Source organism: Alosa alosa, chromosome 9 (genome assembly GCF_017589495.1).
Source record: "Alosa alosa isolate M-15738 ecotype Scorff River chromosome 9, AALO_Geno_1.1, whole genome shotgun sequence".
NCBI classification, from domain to species: Eukaryota; Metazoa; Chordata; class Actinopteri; order Clupeiformes; family Clupeidae; genus Alosa; species Alosa alosa.
Window position 1 is genome coordinate 20885911 of NC_063197.1, and position 17961 is coordinate 20903871.

The window sequence follows — 17961 nt, forward strand, 5'->3', positions numbered from 1 at the left end:
ATGTTGCCAATGCAATTTTTAATCCCTTTTAAAAATTGCATCGACTGAAGGACTGATGCACTATTGCAACTAACGCACCCACCAGGCCTGGAGTCGTTGGCGCGATACCCTGTTTGCCCCATACCAGTTTTATAGCATTATCATTATCATATTTTGAGAATCTGATTTGGTATTTGTCCTGCTCTGAATGACCACTAGGTGTCTAAGAAGATTCGTGAGCTGATGGCGGACCACGAGAGCATGAACAATCTCCATGAGAACCACGACATGTTCAAGAGAGAGCAGGACGAACAGCTGGTACAGTGGATGAACAGGTATGATGACATTTAGTGACCTACTCACAGTAAACCCCCACCAGTCTTGAGAATAGTCAAAGTGACCGCAGTACAGCGTTTCTCAAACTGTGGGTCGCGGAGACATGTCAGGTGTTTTTTTTTTACTTATTTTTTTATTTGTAGCCTAGGCCCAGGTAGCACCCGATGCGCAATGGACGCACTGTGTTATTCATAGGGAAGCGCTCGTGTCAAGGCAGCTTAGTTAGTCCCGACCTACATGAGATTTTGAACGTTGTTGTGAGAGTGATGAATTTCATCAAAACCCAGCCCTTAAAAGGGCTGCCTATTCTCCGCGACTTCTTGAAGAGATGGTAGCTGACCCAAAGGCTGTACTGTTTTACAGCGAGGCAAGGTGGCTTTCCCGAGGTAAAGTGCTGTCGCTGTGTTTGAGCTCGAGTCGCCTCTTCTTGGAGGAAGAGCGCATGTTTGAATCTGCAAGCACGTTCACTAATGAACATTTCTTGACGGTTGGCCTATCTTAGCGATATATTTGATATATCTTAGCGATACATTTGAGTTAAATGTCCAGTTACAAGGCAAAGACAAGCACCTACCTCACCTAGCAAATAAGATTACTGCATTCACCAAAAAAAACTTGAGGTATGGGACAGGCGCCTCGATCGCGACAGTATTATGCCTTTGAGATTTCTGAGCGAAATCGCTGAAATGTCTGATTCGGGAGCCACTCAATGGATTATGGATCCATTTAATGCAGCATGTTGGTATTTCATTGAATATATATTGTACAATGCTGGAAAATGGCCTATGCTTCCTAATATGTTGCTGGAAAACAGAAATATGTGTGATTATTTATTTATTTATTTATTTATTTATTTATTTATTTATTTATTAATTATTATATCTGCAGCACCAGCTGATTTTAACTCTGTTGAAGAGGATATATTTAGAACTTGTCATTATTTCAATAAATTTGACAATTTTAAGCTTGACCTACCACCAGAGCGATGAGGGACAGGTGGGGCTTGAGAATGCCCCCTTGATCAAAGTGGGGAATGAAAGAAAACGTTTGAGAACCACTGCTCTAAGGAGTGACTCAGAAAGTCACGCAGACAACTGTCTCACTCTCAAGACACTAACTTATAGCTGTCTCACTCCCAGGGTACTAAGCTACACAATAACATAATGGGAATTTGTTGTCTAGCTCATTGGTTCCTTATACCTTATATAGCTTAGGAAAGAGTTGGGTCGCGATAGTCTGTCATTTTTAAAAAGTGGGTCCCCAGAAAAAAAGTTTGAGAAACACCGCCGCAGTAGATCTTTAACAGTAAACACTCAAGTCAGCATGGGACATAGAGATCTATTACTGAAGACTAAGCACAGTGTATATATAAATGTCTTACAGTTTTACTTTATTCACTCTGGTGTAGCAGATAGCTAGGTATGAATGTCAGTAAAAGTTTAATAACTCTGACTAAAATACTCATGACAACAACAATTTGAACAACATGAACAATTTGAAGATTGTATGAAGAAATGCCTCACTGAAGACTGCCGTGTACTCAAATAGGCTACAGTTCTGCTCTGGTGCTGTGAAACTACCAAAGTCTAACGGAGAGTCCTGCTACTTTTGACTAGTTGAGGGTAGCTGTGGCTGAATCCAGGCTAGAGAGTGTATGTCATATCCTCCAGTTCCCCTCGACATCCCGTGTTTGCTATATCACGACCACGTGCTGTCCTTCACCACAGGCGCCCGGACGACTGGACACTGTCAGCAGGCGGCAGTGGCACCATCTATGGCTGGGGTCACAACCACCGGGGGCAGCTGGGGGGCATCGAGGGGGCCAAGGTGAAGGTGCCCACGCCCACCGAGGCGCTGGCCACCCTGCGGCCCGTGCAGCTCATCGGGGGCGAGCAGACCCTGTTCGCCGTCACCGCCGACGGCAAGGTGGGCAGAGAGATAACATTGGCACAATGTACAGAGATACAGAGAGAGGGAACCTACACAATGCACAGAGATACAGAGAGAGGGAATGTACACAATGCACAGAGATACAAAGAGAGGGAACGCGCACAATGTACAGAGATACAGAGAGAGGGAACCTACACAATGCACAGAGATACAGAGAGAGGGAATGTACACAATGCACAGAGATACAAAGAGAGGGAACGCGCACAATGTACAGAGATACAGAGAGAGGGAATGTACACAATGCACAGAGATACAGAGAGAGGGAACGTACACAATGCACAAAGATACAGAGAGAGGAAACGTACACAATGCACAGAGATACACTGTTATGGCAAGATGAGGGAGGTATAAAGTCTATGTGTGTATGAATATGAATATATGTGCGCATGGCACGTCATTTATCATTGAAGAGGAAACTTTTGATGTGCTTGTGCATATTTTGCATGAGGACACACTACTGACTTTAGATACCTGTAGGAAGGTGACATTGTTTCTGCCTGTCAGCACACTGTGAGGAAGTGTGTGTGTGTGTGTGTGTGTTTGTGGGTTAATATTTGTGACAATGTCAAGTCTTTTTCATAACTCGTGTCCCCTTATGCAACAGGTTACTCTGCAGACTGATAGTTTTACAATTATAATGAAGATGTTTCTAATCTGATAGACTGTAAAGGCTGACATTCTGACTTCATGACTAGGAGTATATAGTATTTGTGCATATGTAAAAGTGTGTGTGTGTGTGTGTGTGTGTGTGTGTGTGTGCTGCGTGTGCGTGTGCGTGCGCGTGTGCGTGTGCGTGCGCGTGCGTGTGCGTGTGCGCGTGTGCGTGTGCGTGTGTGTGTGTGTGTGTGTGTGTGTGTGCGCGTGTGTGTGTGCTGCATGTGAGTTGTTTAAGTCTCCCCCCATCCTGATGAACCCCTCCACGTTCCCCCTCAGCTCTACGCCACGGGCTACGGTGCGGGCGGCCGCCTGGGCATCGGGGGCACCGAGTCGGTCTCCACGCCCACCCTGCTGGAGTCCATCCAGCACGTCTTCATCCGCAAGGTGGCCGTCAACTCCGGCGGCAAGCACTGCCTGGCGCTCTCCTCTGAGGGAGAGGTGTACTCCTGGGGCGAGGCCGAGGACGGCAAGCTGGGCCACGGCAACAGGAGGTGGGCAAACAACCAATTAATTACTCTGGGATGGACAGAGGGGGCAGTTCTTACCTAAGAGCAGGACGCTTACATGGTCATCTGGGTGGTAGTGCCAAGGATCTGACAAGGAAACGGAACAAGATAAATTAGGCCAGAGGTTCTCAACCTTTCTGGAGCTAAGGCACACCAAAGGTCACCAAAATGCCAAGGCACACCAACTTGTGGTTACTGACGATGATGAATGTCACACACATTATTATAGGCTATAACAGCCGGGTGTTCATTGTCATATGGTGTTCCTGAGATGAGCACAAAAGGCAAGTTAATGCTTGACAATGTAAGACTCGCATGTTTAGAAGTGCCTTCTCCTAGTCAATGCTAGCTATGCAGATGATCCGCCTCCAATGGAAACACATGGAACTTGCGGCAAACCCTCCTTGCGTGGCTATATGCATTGGCATTTGCGTGGGTGTCATAGACTGAATAAGCCCACTGGGATATTCTTATCGGGTTTGCGAGTACTGTATACGTTGAATGGATGTTGCAATACCTCTGGTAGCCTGCAGGTGGCACCCTTGCCTCTACTGTTCAAGTGGATGTGATTTGGAAATTATTTTTTCTGGCCATGAAGAAAGGGGTGTGATGAGAAAATTATTTCTCCGTCGCGTTCACCTTACATCTCCTTTGTTCCTTCTTTTCTCCTTTAACTCCCTTATACCCAATATACTCATCCCTTACATCTTTGTCTCTCTCTCTCTCTCTCCCTCCCATTTTCTTTCTCTCTCTCTCTCTCTCCCTCTTTGTCTCTCTCCTCCTCCCATTCTCTCTCTCTTGTAGTCCATGTGACCGTCCGCGTGTGATTGAGTCTCTGCGTGGGGTGGAGGTGGTGGACATCGCGGCTGGAGGGGCCCACAGCGCCTGCATCACGGCCAGCGGAGAGCTCTACACCTGGGGCAAGGGCCGCTATGGACGCCTGGGCCACGGAGACAGCGAGGACCAGCTCAAACCCAAACTGGTGTGTGTGGGTGTGGTGGGGGAGGCGGGGGTGGGGACCTTGCTTGTCCTTTTTGTCATTGTTGATCATGTATGTATGAGAGCACACTGATACGCACACACTCACACACACGCACACACACGCACACACACACACACTGAACTTATATGGGCAGGCTAGACTTATATGCACTTCTTGTCTGTGTGTGTGAGAGAGCGCAGGTGTCTTCACTCAGTCCCTGTAGCCTTGTTAGCAGGGAGGAGGTTGTGGCATTTGCTGCCTGTGCCATGGCCTTTTCACTCCAGCTGCCTCTGGGAAGTGGAAGAACAGGGACCTTGACACACAGACAAACACAGACACACACACACACACAGACTCCCACTCTCACATAGACACCGGCTCACACACACACACACACACACACAGACTCACACTCTCACATAGACACAATGGCACATGCATAGACACACACTGCCACCTGCATACACACACACACACACACACACACACACACAAACAAAACTCCTTTGTAGATCAGTAGTCTCAGCAGAGAACTTAGGGAGATATGTAAGTCAGCTTTGACACCACAGCATTAGTATCAGTGTGTGTTTTTGTAGTCAGCTTGTTGGACTATTAAATATGCAAATATTTATCGCATGTGTTTTTTTTCGTGTCTGTCCATCTGTCTGCCTGTGTGTGTGTGTGTGTGTGTGTGTGTGTGTGTGTGTGTGTGTAGGTGGATGCGCTGCAGGGCCACCGGGTGATTGACGTGGCTTGTGGCAGTGGGGATGCCCAGACGCTGTGTCTGACCGACGATGACATGGTGTGGTCCTGGGGAGACGGGGACTACGGCAAACTGGGTCGGGGGGGCAGCGACGGCTGCAAGGTGCCCATGAAGGTAAGGGAGTCTGTCTGTGTGTGTGTGTGTGTGTGTCTCTTCTCATCTGTGAGGATGGAAAGGGCAGTCTGTCTGTCAGGTCAGGGAAGATCAAGTGTCCTCTCCTCTCCTTTTCATCTTTTCTTCTTATTGCCTCATTATTGCTCTCCTGATCTTTCATCTTGCTGTTCTCTTTTTATTATGTGCAAAGGGCCTTATGTGCCCCTTCTCTTTTTTCTCTCTGTCATCCCTCTTTCATCACTACCATTCTCCCCTTGGCCATTTGTCATGTTCTCTCTCTCTCTCTCTCTCTCTCTCTCTCTCTCTCTCTCTCTCTCTCTCTCTCTCTCTCTCTCTCTCTCTCTCTCTCTCTCTCTCTCTCTCTCTCTGTTGTTCTCACTCTGTCTTTGTCTGTTTATCTCTCCCTCTCTCTTGCGTTTATTCTATGTGTCAATCTCTCTCTCTCTCTTTCTCTTTCTCTTTCTCTCTCTCTCTCTCTCTCAGATTGACTCTCTGACAGGACTTGGAGTGACGAAGGTGGAATGTGGCTCTCAGTTCTCCGTGGCTCTGACCAAATCTGGAGCCGTCTACACCTGGTGAGTGCTCACCTCACCTCGACCCCCCGACATGCCACCCCCTCTGAGTTTTCCCTTTCTGCAGCTGCTAGATCTGTCTTTGGCAGCTCGCCCTGATCTCTTGCTGTGTGTGTGTGTCTGTCTTTGTGTGTTTGTCTGTCTGTCTGTGTGTGTTTGTGTCTACAGGGGAAAAGGCGACTACCACAGGCTGGGCCACGGCTCAGACGATCACGTCCGGCGACCGCGACAGGTCCAGGGCTTGCAGGGCAGAAAGGTCATCGCCATAGCAACCGGCTCCCTCCACTGCGTCTGTTGCACTGAGGACGGTAAGACCTTTCAGAGCTCCTCACCCAAAATTAAACCTCAACCGACTCAAGGCTCCTCTTGCCTTCTGCTGCATTTAAACACTCCATTGGCCAAGTTTATTTATATAGCAGAACTTGAGAGTGATGTGATGAGGTTGCGGTTTGTGTCTGTCCAGGAGAGGTGTACACATGGGGGGACAATGATGAGGGTCAGCTGGGTGACGGCACCACCAACGCCATCCAGAGGCCGCGGCTGGTCGCTGCGCTGCAGGGCAAGAAGATCAACAGGGTGGCCTGTGGCTCTGCCCACACTCTGGCCTGGTCCACCAGCAAACCCACCAACGCCGGCAAACTACCTGCACAGGTAAGGCCAGTCATTTAACGATGAGACTACCTGCACTGGTAAAAGCCAGTCATTTAACGATGAGACTACCTGCACAGGTAAAAGCCAGTCATTTAACAATGAGACTACTGTACCTGCACCGGTAAAGCCAGTCATTTAACGATGAGACTACCTGCACAGGTAAAGCCAGTCGTTTACAGACAAAACTACCTGCAAAGTTAAGGCCCAGACTAGTGGTCAAGAAGAGAGCATTTCAGTGATGCATGGATAAATCCCTTTAGTCAAATTAATTTCATGTGTGTGTGTTTGTTTCTGTGTTCTTATGTTTTTATTTGTTTATTTGTTTGTTTGTTTGTTAATTTATTTCTGTTTCTGTGTGTGTGTGTGTACAGATCCCCATGGAGTACAACCACCTGCAGGAGATCCCCATCATGGCGCTGCGTAACCGCCTGCTACTGCTACACCACATCTCTGAGCTCTTCTGCCCCTGCATCCCCATGTTCGACCTGGAGGGACGGCTCGGACAGACCATACACGGGCCCTCAGTTGGCTTCGACACGCTCAGGGGTATCCTCATCTCACAGGGCAAGGTCAGGACTCTCTCTCACACACACACACACACACACACACCTACACATACCTCTTCAGAGAGACATGCACACTTTTCTCTCATAGACACGCATGCACACACACATGCAGACACACACTCATAGACCCTTCCTCAGACTCTCTCTCACACACACACACACACACACACACAGGTATTAGGGCTGCACGATATATCTAAAATCTATCGTTATCGTGATATCAACACTTGCGATGGACATACCGCAAAGATTACTTCATTTTCGATAAATTTCGATACATTTTCTGTGCCGTGTGCATTCCATACAGTCTATGGTGTATTCACATTCTCAATGTCAACATATGTTACCAAACCGATGCCGTCATGCTGCCCTAGAAGCTCGTCCCCTACCAGTTTAGGTGTGTGGTGTTTTAGGTGTTGAGGCGGGAGCTAAGTCGTGATAGCTGAAGATAGTGAGTCGAGCGAGGTAGCTACACTTGGGGGAAGAGGAATTGGTGACTAAAAGGAAAAGCACGTCTGTTCTATGGGAATATTTTGGTTTTATGAAGGATGACGCGTTACAAACACAGCGTCAAATGCTTCCTTCTCCACCGTGTTAAAATAAACAATTTCTTTCATTATCATTATATCAGAAGATATCTGTCTTTCACTGTAAGGCTTGTATTTCATGATTTGCATTTAGCAAAAGCCCCAGACAGCAGCAGAGAGGTAATCAGGATTTGTTTGTAAAAGTTGTTTAGCCTACTTCTTAGCCTGGACTGTGCGATTGCAGCCCAATTACTTTCACTTTCCGCTGCCCTCGTAGTCGGCATGCCGGTAGCCTAATAACGTGGGATGCGCAGCGCATAAGGTTACAGACTGAGATGACTGCCGCGATATAGCTTAAGTAGCTTTTTTGCTAGGCCCATCGAAGGCTGGCAATGTGGAATATTCCTCTGGTTGGTGCACAAGTGTTCAGATTGGCTGTCTATCCGTCTTTTACGAGGATTTTCTTGGAGCAGATCTTCCACACAACTTCGATAGCCTAGTCAGTAGGTCTCTCAGCTGTCCACTTTCATCAGGCCATATAGCCTAGGCTACATAATAATTTAATAATTAATAGTTTATGTAGAAAATTATACATTTATTTCTGTAATTATACATTTATCCCCCCCCCCCCCAACCCTACAGTCTATGCTAGCAGCAAGCAGAATGGAGAAAAACATTAAATATACTGCTCAAAAAAATTAAGGGAACACTTGAATCATATACTGGATCGGTACTCTGACACTGTTTGGTTCTGAGCATAAGTAAAACTTTTGAGGTGAGTGTTTTATTTTGCAAGAACTGTCAGACATTCTGTGAATGTAGTTTGAGAATGGAGAAAAGGGTGGAAGGTTTCAAAAAATGTGTTTTAAGAATTGTGGAGAACACAGCAGTATATTTAAATATCGCAAGTTATGTCGTTATCGCAGTACTCAATAATGTTATCGCATATAGCATGTTTTCTTAATATCGTGCAGCCCTAGCAGACATACTCTTACATCCTGAGCGAAACACACTAAACTACCTTGACCCCCCTGGTCTGGTTCTCTGACCTCCCAGTCTGTTGTCCTCTGTTAACATCTCTCTGTCTGTGTCTCTGTGTTGTAGGAGGCCGCCTTCCGGAAGGTGGTGCAGGCAACCATGGTACGAGACCGACAACATGGGCCAGTGGTGGAGCTCAACAGGATACAGGTAGATAGATATATATATATATATACACACACACACACACACACACACACACACACACACACACACACACACACACACACACACACACACTCTCAACAAACACACTAGAACACAGTAGAAATAACAAATTCAATATATGATTTACAGATATGTCTACTCGCATATGAAAATTCACTGACACACACAACTCTCACAAACAAATATGCTTGCTCACATCCCGCACACACATAAGCAAACATACACACACAAAAGCACACACAGACACAAGTGGAGCGCTCTTGAAGACTGTAATAGTAGGCTGTGTGTGTGTGTGTGTGTGTGTGTGTTGAGCCTGAGGCTGAGGCTCCACTGCTCATTGTTATTTTGAGAGCACGTGGAAGCAGATGCCAGATTGCCTGTGTCTCATCTGATAGCCACAGCACTCATCCCCCAGACACTCTCTCTCTCTCTCTCTCTCTCTCTGTCTCTCTCTCTTCTTTCTCTCTCTTTTCTTTCTCTGTCTCTCCGCATCTGTGTGTCTGTATGTCTGTCTGCAGCGCGTCTGCTCTGCTCTGTGCTGCGAGTGCGCGTCTGCTTTCTTCCACGCCACGTCGGTGTGGATGAGTGTCTCGCTCCTCTGCTGCGGCTAGCAGGGGGTCCCGCTAATCCTCAGACCCCCCACCCCCCCAGAGACGCATCTGTTCTCAGGCCAGCTGTGGGGCCCTGGAGGAACGGAGCGGGGGAAGAGTGTGTGTGTGGATGGATGGATGGATGGATGGATGGATGTGTATCTGCTCTTTGTGAGTGTGCCATCATGGCTGAGTGCTCCCACTCATTGGCTCTCCATACACGCTGTACCCAGTGGCATATGGGGGAATGTGAAACCAGAACCGTACACTCTTGTCTGTATTTGTTGCGTCTTTCTCAGTCTCATCTCTCTCTCTCTCTCTCTCTCTCTCTCTCTCTCTCTCTCTCTCTGCCTCTCATTTTCACTTCCTCTTCCTCCCCCGTCTTTCTCGCTTTCTCTCTCTTTGATTTTTTTTTTTCTGTCTCTCCTTTCAACACTCTCCCTTCTCTGCCTTTCACTCTCTCGCTTCACCCACCCACCTCCCTTTCTCCATTATTTCCTCCATCCTATCTGCAATTTCTTTCTCTTCCCTCGTACTCCCTCCCTCCCTTCCTCTCTCCCTCATTCTCTCCCTTCTCTCTCTCCTCTCTCTCTCTCTCTTTCTCTTTCATACTCCCTCCCACTCTTCCACTTTCTATCCCTCATTCTCTCTTTCCTCCTTCCCTCCCTCTCTCCCCCCACTCTCTCTCCCCCCTCAGGTGAAGCGCTCTCGCAGTAAAGGCGGTCTGGCGGGTCCAGACGGCACCAAGTCCGTGTTTGGTCAGATGTGCGCTAAGATGAGCTCCTTCAGCCCCGACAGCCTGCTGCTGCCACATCGCGTCTGGAAGGTCAAGTTCGTAGGTGGGTCTCTCTCTCCACCCCCATCACTGGCACCATGGGTGCCACTCAAAGTGATTGGCATCATTACACGTAATGGCTACAATCAGTATGACCCTCCCTCTGTGCCAGATAAATGGCCCACCCTGTCCTTATGATCTTCCTATTACCCAAATTTAAGCTTTCCCCGCTCTCTTGCAATCAAAAACTGCTTGATTTGGCATCTAAGCTAAACAAACACTGCTTCTACATGCTTCACTGTTTTGATTGCATAGCTAATACAGACCACTGCCAAGCAACAGCCCTAGCGCTAGCGCTAGCTAGGCTAAATTGGCTGTAATGTTATCTACTATGCCTGTGATTGTAACCGTCGGCACTGTGTGTGTGTGTAGGTGAGTCTGTGGACGACTGCGGTGGCGGCTACAGTGAGTCCATCGCGGAGATGTGTGAGGAACTGCAGAACGGCCTGACGCCCCTGCTCATCGTCACTCCCAATGGTCGGGACGAGTCCGGCGCCAACCGCGACTGCTTCCTGCTCAACCCCGTTGCCAAGTCCCCCTTGCACATGAACATGTTCCGCTTCCTTGGTGAGCTGAGGGGCACACACTCACACTCACACTCACAACTAACTAACTAACTGTTTTGTAGAGCACTTGAGCACTTTGTCTGCTGAGTTGTGCGCATTTACACACACATATACTTACCAAAATGCAAAGGGATTTACTCTACATGACATTTGTTTGATTTAGATATTTAAGATCTTCACTCCCAAGGAATCTCCAATACTTTCAGTTTGGGCTGGCACCTTGCTCTAGCAGGAACACCTGTTTTAAATTAAGTACCGTATATATTTGATTTACTATGTGTGTGTGTGTGTGTGTGTGTGTGTGTGTGTGTCTCGCAGGTGTGTTGCTTGGGATTGCCATCCGCACAGGCAGTCCTCTCAGTCTGTACCTGGCTGAGCCCGTCTGGAAGCAGCTGGCTGGGATGAACCTGACCATCGCTGACCTCAGTGAGGTAAGGACCTCTAAACACATATAAAACCAATCTGGATGGACCTCTAAACACATATAAAACCAATCTGGATGGACCTCTAAACACAGATAAAACCAGTCTGGATGGATTACGCCGGCTTTTTAAAAGGTGTAAGATTGTCATTGTCCCACTCTCCCTCGACCTGTCCATGAATGCATATATATATGTAGATTGAGAAGAGCACAACTTGCCATGGCGCACCCCTTCATTCACGTGCGGGGTCTGTTACATTCCAAGCCATGTTTTAAGAAGCTCTTAGTGAGGAATTAACATCTGAAACAGACGCTAATGTTTTCGTACATCTGGCTCTGGCCATCAGTCCCAGGAACAGGTTCCCTGTAGGGCTTGAAAAAATATGAACTCCAGGAAGTGTGTTAAAGTGCTGTATAACCAAGCACTGGTTGGTATCCCAAGCCATTCAAATGCCATTATACAATTGATTTTACATAAAGAGAAATTCCACACTCTTCCATTCCTGGATAAGGATTAGGGACCAGGCTAAGATGTACTGTAGGTTTTTGCCTTCTCTCAGAAATACATTTCTTCTTCTTTCTGGAGAAAAGGGAATTAAGACTCTTTGTAGTTTATGATTATGTAACTATCCAAGTCGGGTGAACTCTTATATAAAAACCTATAGACATACTACACATAGCATACTTTGCATCGTCCCGTGGCTGCACGCCCCTTTATAGGTCACGTCCAGTGACCTGACCTTTTCTTTGTAGTACTTTTTAAGTAGCTTTAAGGAGGAGACTGTAACATGAGGCAGTTATGTTTATAATCCCAGCCCGGTTCCCTCTGTAGATTGACTCTTAAATTCAGATATAAATTAGTTTCTGCTACTGTGAGTGAATAGCGTCCATCACAGCTATCGCTCTAAATTCTTTATACAAAGAGATGACCGTATTATATCAGGGTAAATCTCCCATTTTGCTCCCTGATTGATGCTAAAATACATTAGTAGTTTTAATGGTTTAAAATGTCTAAGCCATTACAATAAAGGCTTTTTCATTGTTTAAAAGTGAGTGGCTTGGAATTGGGTTTTTTAATGTCAAAACTGGTCCCATCCAAAGAATACCTCAAACAAACTCTTTTTCAACCCGGGAAGCGTTTTTGATTTGATCAGTTTTTGGTTTTCCCTGGAAAGATATACATATGATCCTGTTTTTTCCAAAAATATAGATTTGCTGTAAGGTGTGTGTGTGTGTGTGTTGTGTTGTCTGAGCCTGGCTTAGCTACACTCCTGCATTCACGCTCCAATCATGAGTTGCTCAAACGTGTGCTGTGACGGAGGTTAACGGTGGAGGATGTCTGCTGCTTACAGAGTGCCTGTTGTTCTCCCGCTCTTGCCCAAAGTCATCAGAAAGGTTACTGAGGAAGTGGAGCGAGCACAAGACACTACCGAGGGAGAGCAGCAGGCTTTCTTTCAGTCTCTCTCACACACACACACACACACACACACACACACACACACACTCAAATGGGTTCTTTGATGATATGTGAGCGTCATACTGGGAAAACCAAATTTGACCAGAAACACTCACTGGTAACACTCTCCCCCTCTATTAATACAGCTGCGTTCTTGTAGAACCTCAAGGATACAACAATTAAAAAGCATGGGAATTTGGAAACTTGGGCCTAAAATAACTTATACACACATGCGCGTGCGCACACACACACACACACACACACACACACACACACACACACAAATTCAAATGGGTTCTTTGATGATATGTTACCGTCATAGTGGGCGAACCAAAACCAGAAACACTCACTGGCAAAGCACTCTCCCTCTCTAGTAAAAAAGTTGCTGTCTCGTAGAACCTTAAGGATACAAAGATTAAAAAGCATGGGAATTTGGAAACTAAAATTACTTCTAGCCTATATCTATGTACACACACACACACACACACACACACACACACACACACACACACACACACACACCAACACAGAGCCCAGATTTGACATGGTCAAAGTGTGGGTTTCCAGCCATCCTACTGTATGTGTGCATATGTGTTCTCCTCACTCTCAAGTGGCTCCCTCTCTCCCGTCCCACAGGTGGATAAGGACTTCATCCCGGGACTGATGTACATCCGGGACAACGAGGCGTCGGCGGAGGAGTTTGAGGCCATGCCTCTGCCCTTCACTGTACCCAACGCCTGCGGTCAGGAGGTGCAGCTCAGCTCCAAGCACTCGCACATCAGCCTGGAGAACCGCGCTGAGTATGTGCGCCTCGCCATCAACTACAGGTGAGGCGCGCGCACACACACACACACACACACACACACACACACACACACACACACACACACACACACACCCATCCCAAGCTACAATCAGTAGTAGACTTTAGATTAGGTGCTCCTTTCCACCCACACACACACACAGCTTATGTTCTCCTTACCATAAACTACAGGTAAAGACATACATACAGTATGCACACACACACAAACACACACACACCCAACCAAGCAACCACACACATAACCACTGGCTAGTCCCGACTGTAAGACAGATGAGGGGACATTCATGAGCTCTGTGTGTGTGTGTGTGTGTGTGTGTGTGTGTGTGCTGTCTGATGATTGGTGCCTATTTGGGAGTGGAGTGGATGGGACTGGAGTAGTGTAGAGTGGCTGAAAGTGAGCTCCTGGGTTATTATTAGCCTCTGAGGGTCATTACGACTGCTGTTTAACACACAGCATGTTCAGGGCTGAGCATTGAGGGTCTGTGGAGATTGAGGGTTTGTTTTTTTTTCGGAGCGATCTATTCATTTCATTTCAGGAGCTGGATGTGGAAGAGAGGTTCTGTGACCGTGTCTGTCTTTATGTCTGTGTGTACTGTCAGTGATTGAGTGTGTGCGTATCTGTGTTGAAGGGTTCTGTGTTTTTACAAGAGTGAAAGTGTCAGTAAACAGAGCATGTCTGTGTTTTAGAGAGAGAGAGAGAGAGTGTGCAGATTGGGTTGAGGGATGACTGCTATTTTTGTATAAAGAGGATGCATGGTTTTATGTCTGTCGTTAGAGACAGCTTCTGTGTGTGTGTGTGAATGTGATATTTGTGTGCCAACATCACTTTGGTTGTATGTGTGATTTATTTGTGCTGCCTAGACTGCTGCCTAGACTGTCACACCTTTTGAATGTGTATCTGTGTGTGTGTTTGTGTCTCTGATGGCCTTGTGTGTTTGTGTGTGTGTCTGTCTCTGACTGTCGTGCCCCTGTGTGTGTTTCCCCTGCAGGCTCCATGAGTTTGATGAGCAGGTGGCAGCCGTGAGGGAGGGCATGGCCCGCGTGGTCCCTGTGCCCCTCCTCTCCCTCTTCACCGGCTACGAGCTCGAGACCATGGTGAGCACACACACATACACACTCCTCCACACACTCAGAAATAGGCACTTCAGAGCCCTCTGCTAGCCTTTTCAGAGCCCCCACGAGTGATGACCATCTGCGACTCTCGCTCAACATGTCCAGATTGTAATTTGGTGGATTCGCTGAACTTTTAAACTCCATGCCGTGCTGTCGAGCTGTCACCGTCAGACACTCTTTTATGGATCTCACGGAGAGTTTGAAGAGTTCAGATGCAGTTTACATCTACCTCTTGGCTATTAAATACGCTGAAGCAAATCACTGACCAAGCTTGTCTCTTGTTCTTTGATATTGTGTTTTTTCTGACTCTTTGTTCTTTTTTCTCCCCCTCCATCCCTCTGTCCACAGGTGTGTGGTAGTCCAGATATTCCGCTGCACCTGCTCAAGTCGGTGGCCACCTACAAGGGTGTGGAGCCAACAGCGCCGCTCATCCAGTGGTTCTGGGAGGTGATGGAGTCCTTCTCCAACACGGAGCGCTCGCTCTTCCTTCGCTTTGTCTGGGGCCGAACGCGTCTCCCCAGGACCATCGCTGACTTCCGCGGACGAGACTTCGTTGTGCAGGTGTGTGGTCGGAAAAATAAACCTGTTATTTATGTCATGATTGATCAAGGTTTTTCATTTGTTCTACTATTTTTTTGTGAAACACAGCCCTGAATGGCTGATAACCTATGAGCACATACAATGTTGGGTAGCACTTTACTTGACGGTATCTACATAAGAGTGACATGACACTGTCATGACACATGAACCCTAACCCTAAACCTAACCCTAACTTGTCATGACAAAAAACGAATGACACTTAATAACAGAAGCCTTATGCCATAAACGTTTACGGCTTGTTTATAAAGTTCATGACCGTGTCATGTCACTCTTTGTGCCTTTGATCTGCTAGGCTTGGCCTGCTAACCTGTAGCCTCTCCAGACATGGCCACCATAAGGAGAGCAGTTTTGAATGTGTGGAAGTATGTATGACTTTGCTTTTTCTGTTCAGGTCCTGGACAAGTACAACCCTCCTGACCACTTCCTGCCGGAGTCGTACACCTGCTTCTTCTTGCTCAAGCTGCCGCGCTACTCCTGCAAGCAGGTGCTGGAGGAGAAGCTCAAATACGCCATTCACTTCTGCAAGTCCATCGACACGGACGACTACGCCCGCATCGCCCTGACCGGCGAGCCGGCGGCCGACGACAGCAGCGAGGACTCGGACAACGAGGACGCCGACTCCTTTGCCTCGGACTCCACCCAGGACTACCTGACTGGCCACTGAAATGTGACCGTCGACCCCAGGGTTTTGGTCATATCAAGAAGCTGCCATGCAAAAATAATAATAGTAATAAAAAAACACAAACAAATGAACAAACCGAAAAGGAAGTAAAAGAAACTCATGGACATTTTCTCTTCTTTCTTTTCCTCACATATTAATAATACATACACATTCGTACCGTACACACTACCACCACTCCTATGTGAAGAGAGATAAGACGTATCATTTTAATGTGCAATTAGCTTTTAAAGCACCATAAGCTGGAGAGAGGAAGAGAAGGCAAATAAGAAACAAAAGAAAGGAAAAAAACACAAGCCTGTAGATCTTGTTCTTCATTTAGGGGTGTGAAAGACGAGAGGACTGGGCAGTACATGTTTTTGGGTGTTTTTACGTTCATGACCGTGCTAAAGTCATTCAAACAACAGGCCGCGTCTCGTGGCCAAGCACTGTGTGTGTGTGTTCTATTGTATTTTGACCATAATGTGCAACAAAAGAAATAGTATTGTTACAATGTTTTCTTTTTGTTTACGATTAAATTTTGTTTTGTTTTATTTTTTTGCAATAGCAGTGTTTCTTTGTAAGAACTTTTTTTAAGAAATATGGTGTCGATGTTTCTCAGTCGACTTAATCAGAGCCCATTGGCTACTCGGCCTCGGCTTGGTTTTTAGGTTGTCCATCACTGTCTCCTGTCTCTCCCTCTACGACAAGGGTGTATGCACTGTCATCCTTATGGAATGTATATAATATGATTGTGCCATGCGTTCATTAAGCGTCTAAATCACATGTAATAATAAATGTTAATAAATACATTTCTGTTAATAAATTTAAACCAAAAAATCATCTTTGTTCCCCCCCTGAGCCTCATTTAAGAGCATTTCTTTTTCTTTTTGGCCTCGCAATTGCCGCTTTAATATAATCTGATTCACAAAGTGGACTTCTCTTGAAGTGGATTAAGAGTGACTGTTGATGTAGAGGAATTTGAGACATCAAAATCCTCATATCAAATCTGGGGGAAAGAAAATTGAGTCAAAGGCACATTTCCCGTGTCTGGTTCTCTGCGCGGCCATCAGATCATGCTTTTGGAGCAACAAAAAAAAAAAAAAACTTTAGCTTTGCTGATAAAAGTGCTCAAATGTCGTTGGATATCATGTCACTAAGGCTGCTTAATGGTGGGAGTCCCACACTCAGTGCCGTGGCCAATGGGCTGCATTCCTGTGTGTCGTTAGCGCTCTGGGATTAATGAAATCCCTCGTAATTGCCTCCATGGCTCTGCCCGCAAGTTCCCCCCAGCGATGCTCCTCTCCCGCCCTGTTCCAGGGTCCTGTATGGCGTCTAAAGTACAGCACTCGTGCTTAGTCTCTCCCCCCTCTCTCTCTCACTTGCTCTCACTCCACCCTCACATGCCCAGAGGTGACGCAGATATATGTAGTGTGAGGCCCCTCCATGCCGCTTAAAGATCCTGTTGTCTCGGCTGAGTTGGTCCACATGCTTTGGGTCCCAGACCACATTCTTCCATGTTTACATGGTGCATGGTCCATGGTTACATCGTGGTTTTAAACGTAACGTGCTGGTCAAAGTTCAACCTGATCTGATCCCTCGTGCGCTTGCCTCTCCTTGCCCCTCTCGGCCCCCAACTTTGACATGAAAATGTGCACGATCTCACATGATCACCATTCCTTCTGCTGGACGGATTACAGTCACGTATGGCCATGTATGTTGGGTGATCCTGAGACAGGAATTCAGCAGCCAACTCATTTGAAATGATGGCTTAATTGTGATGTCTCAAAAATCACGAGCGTTCTCGTGCTTATTAACCCCCCCCCCCAACTCCACCTCCCGTCTCTCTGTGAGAAATGCTGCAGGAGAGTTACTGTATGTGAGTCAGGTGCTCCTCTCATGCAGTGCTAGCCTGCAGGCTAATTGATGTAGGGAAGAAGAGTGCACACGCTCACACACTAGGACAGCTTAGATGTTTGGGTGGAACAGTAATAGTAGTTGAACGTGGTGGCTGGGCGTAGTCTGCCGAATACTAAATAAGTCGGTCAGTCAAATGACGCCCAGACTGTGCCCGCTTGCCAGCTGGGGGC

General features: G+C 46.9%; 1 protein-coding gene across 13 annotated transcripts in view; it reads left to right on the forward strand.

Moving 5' to 3' along the window:
• herc2 (HECT and RLD domain containing E3 ubiquitin protein ligase 2) overlaps nt 1-16714 on the forward strand; it is a 70453-nt gene extending 53739 nt beyond the window's left edge. For all 13 annotated transcript variants that reach the window (XM_048253512.1, XM_048253521.1, XM_048253520.1 and 10 more), the window contains 17 exons: nt 199-314; nt 2043-2241; nt 3199-3413; nt 4233-4410; nt 5126-5287; nt 5771-5862; nt 6028-6167; nt 6323-6510; nt 6882-7079; nt 8708-8791; nt 10097-10238; nt 10607-10801; nt 11119-11231; nt 13314-13504; nt 14490-14595; nt 14962-15174; nt 15605-16714. In XM_048253512.1, coding sequence (XP_048109469.1) covers nt 199-314; nt 2043-2241; nt 3199-3413; nt 4233-4410; nt 5126-5287; nt 5771-5862; nt 6028-6167; nt 6323-6510; nt 6882-7079; nt 8708-8791; nt 10097-10238; nt 10607-10801; nt 11119-11231; nt 13314-13504; nt 14490-14595; nt 14962-15174; nt 15605-15877 — 2805 coding nt within the window. In that variant the 3' untranslated portion in view covers nt 15878-16714. The remainder of the gene's footprint in view (nt 1-198; nt 315-2042; nt 2242-3198; nt 3414-4232; nt 4411-5125; nt 5288-5770; nt 5863-6027; nt 6168-6322; nt 6511-6881; nt 7080-8707; nt 8792-10096; nt 10239-10606; nt 10802-11118; nt 11232-13313; nt 13505-14489; nt 14596-14961; nt 15175-15604) is intronic.
• Nucleotides 16715-17961: the final 1247 nt, after the last annotated feature.